This window comes from Eurytemora carolleeae, unplaced genomic scaffold (assembly GCF_000591075.1).
Source record: "Eurytemora carolleeae unplaced genomic scaffold, Eaff_2.0 scaffold152, whole genome shotgun sequence".
Taxonomy (NCBI): Eukaryota; Metazoa; Arthropoda; class Copepoda; order Calanoida; family Temoridae; genus Eurytemora; species Eurytemora carolleeae.
Window position 1 is genome coordinate 190,223 of NW_019396057.1, and position 2,304 is coordinate 192,526.

Here is a 2,304-nt window from a genome sequence, read left to right on the forward strand (position 1 = left end):
GTTCTTAAACCTCATCTCCCCCATTTGTAAATTTGACTTTACCTGTGATTTAATATAGAAGCATCTTGTCGGGATGAACATACAGAGATACTCAGTAAGTTTACAATTACAACAATCTGGAATAGTTTATTTTATATATTTAAAGATGTCTACGTAATCAATTTATTTAAAAAATTCCATCAATAAATAACTTAAGTGGGGTGTAAACATAGTCTCTATGGAAAGATGGCAATGTCTTATTCACAACGATACCCTTAAACACTTTGTCTGATCAAGCGTGAATTATATATCAATGATAATAATTTTCAAAACTGATAATTTTCGAAAATGACTTTCGCATTCTACCTCAGGAAATTATCAGAATTGAACACTTTTAAACTCGAAAAACGACAATATCTTCCACATTATTGATCAAAAAAGGTTTAGGGATACCGTTGTGAATCGTACATTCCCATCTTTCTTTGGAGGGTCACTTTAAATTACGCTTACAGTCCCTTTAAGTGATTTATAATGCCAATATCCTATTCCAGACAGTTTCCGTTTTTTTAAGCTGCGAAAAAATTATTATATATTCTTATACCTCTATCTTTGGAACCTGATGGTGTTCTCCTTTAATATTTCAAATTTTGATTATTTGATTATAACAGAATTCATAGTTTGAAATATCAAAGGTCTGTATTCGACATTTGGTTGCAAAGATACAAGAATCGGAAAACTAACGTTCTTTTCATGACAATCCTGCTTACACTACATTTTTAACCGGTCGTGCTTTGGTATGCACCAAGGAGTATGAAATAGAAGGGCCCGCTCTACCATCTGATTATGTATGCTTCGCAGACGGTATTTCATCTGAATAAGAAATATTCAAAATAGGATTATTGTATACGCGGTAATTGTACATTAGACAAATATTTCTTATACAAATGGAGTACCGTCTGCAAAGCATTTATAATCATATAGTAGGGCGGGCTGCGTTTATATCTCCTTACTCCTTGATCTGCACGACCTTTTCATATAATTGGGTTAATGTCAGGTGTTTAAAATTTTCTGTCCTTGAAATGTTCTGTCTTTGAAATGTTCTGTCTTTGAAATGTTTTGTCTTTGAAATGTTCTGTCTTTGAAATGTTCTATCTTTGAAATGTTTTGTCTTTGAAAGGTTCTGTCTTTCAAATGTTCTGTCTTTGAAATGTTCTGTCTTTCAAATGTTCTGTCTTTGACAGTCTGTCTTTCAAATGTTCTGTCTTTGAAATGTTCTGTCCTTGAAAGGTTCTGTTTTTCAAATATTCTGTCTTTCAAATGTTATGTCTTTGAAAGGTTCTGCCTTTGAAATGTTCTGTCTTTGAAATGTTCTGTCTTTGACAGTCTGTCTTTCAAATGTTCTGTCTTTTAACTGTTCTGTCTTTGAAATGTTCTGTCTTCGAAATTTCCGTATTAGAAATGTACCCTCTCAGAATGTTTCCTGTTTTAGAAATTTCCTGCCTCAAAAATGTTCCATGTCTGTAAAATGTTTTGTCTTTGAAATATTTTGTCTTTTAAGTTTTCTCTCTTTCAAAAGTTCTATTTCTAAATTTCTTTCTTAAAATATATCTGTCTATTAAATGTTCTAAATATGAAATGTTTTCTGATTTATCCAAACCTTCATTCCGTGTTTCATCATTTCATCTGAAAAGAATAGATTTATATTGTATTTTATACTAACAAAACATGATAATTAAAGGCTCTGTAGACATAGTTTCAATTTACCCTTCTTACAAAAATGGCAATGCCTGATTTACAACTTTACCCTTGAACCCTTAATCTGATCAAAAATGTGGAAGATATTTAAAAAGTATTTAATTCTGATTGTTTCTCCATTGCATGAAAATAAACAGCTGAAAGAAACAAAAACATTGATATCTAATTTATACTTGATCAGACAAATCTTTCAAGGGTACCGTTGTAAATCGGGCATTGTCATCAATGCATAGAGCACCCCGGACTAACCAGAGTGAGAGGCATTCGGTTTCTATTATTTGAAATCATATGATGAATTGATTATTTATATTTTATTTTATACTGACAAAATATGATGATTTAAGTCACTGTTTAAGAGATCCTACAAACACATGGTAATGCCCCATTTACAACTATACCCTTGAAACCTTAATCTGATCAAAATGTGCAAGATACTCAAAGAGGATTTATTTCTGAGTGTTTCTTCGTTGCTTCTTATAAGCAAGAAATTCTAAAGTCACCCGCAAATGAAAATGAACAGTAGAAAGAAACAAAAACATTGATATCAAATTAATACTTGATCAGAGAAAG

The 2,304-nt window shown here is 31.4% G+C and overlaps 1 protein-coding gene across 1 annotated transcript in view; it reads right to left on the reverse strand.

The window, feature by feature from the left end:
- Positions 1-1,739, reverse strand: part of LOC111707690 (sex-determining region Y protein) — a 7,955-nt gene extending 6,216 nt beyond the window's left edge. Inside the window, exons 1-2 of the mRNA XM_023480832.1 lie at positions 1,637-1,739; positions 43-116 (exon numbers count right to left, since the gene is read on the reverse strand). Coding sequence (XP_023336600.1) covers positions 43-116; positions 1,637-1,657 — 95 coding nt within the window. The 5' untranslated portion in view covers positions 1,658-1,739. The remainder of the gene's footprint in view (positions 1-42; positions 117-1,636) is intronic.
- Positions 1,740-2,304: the final 565 nt, after the last annotated feature.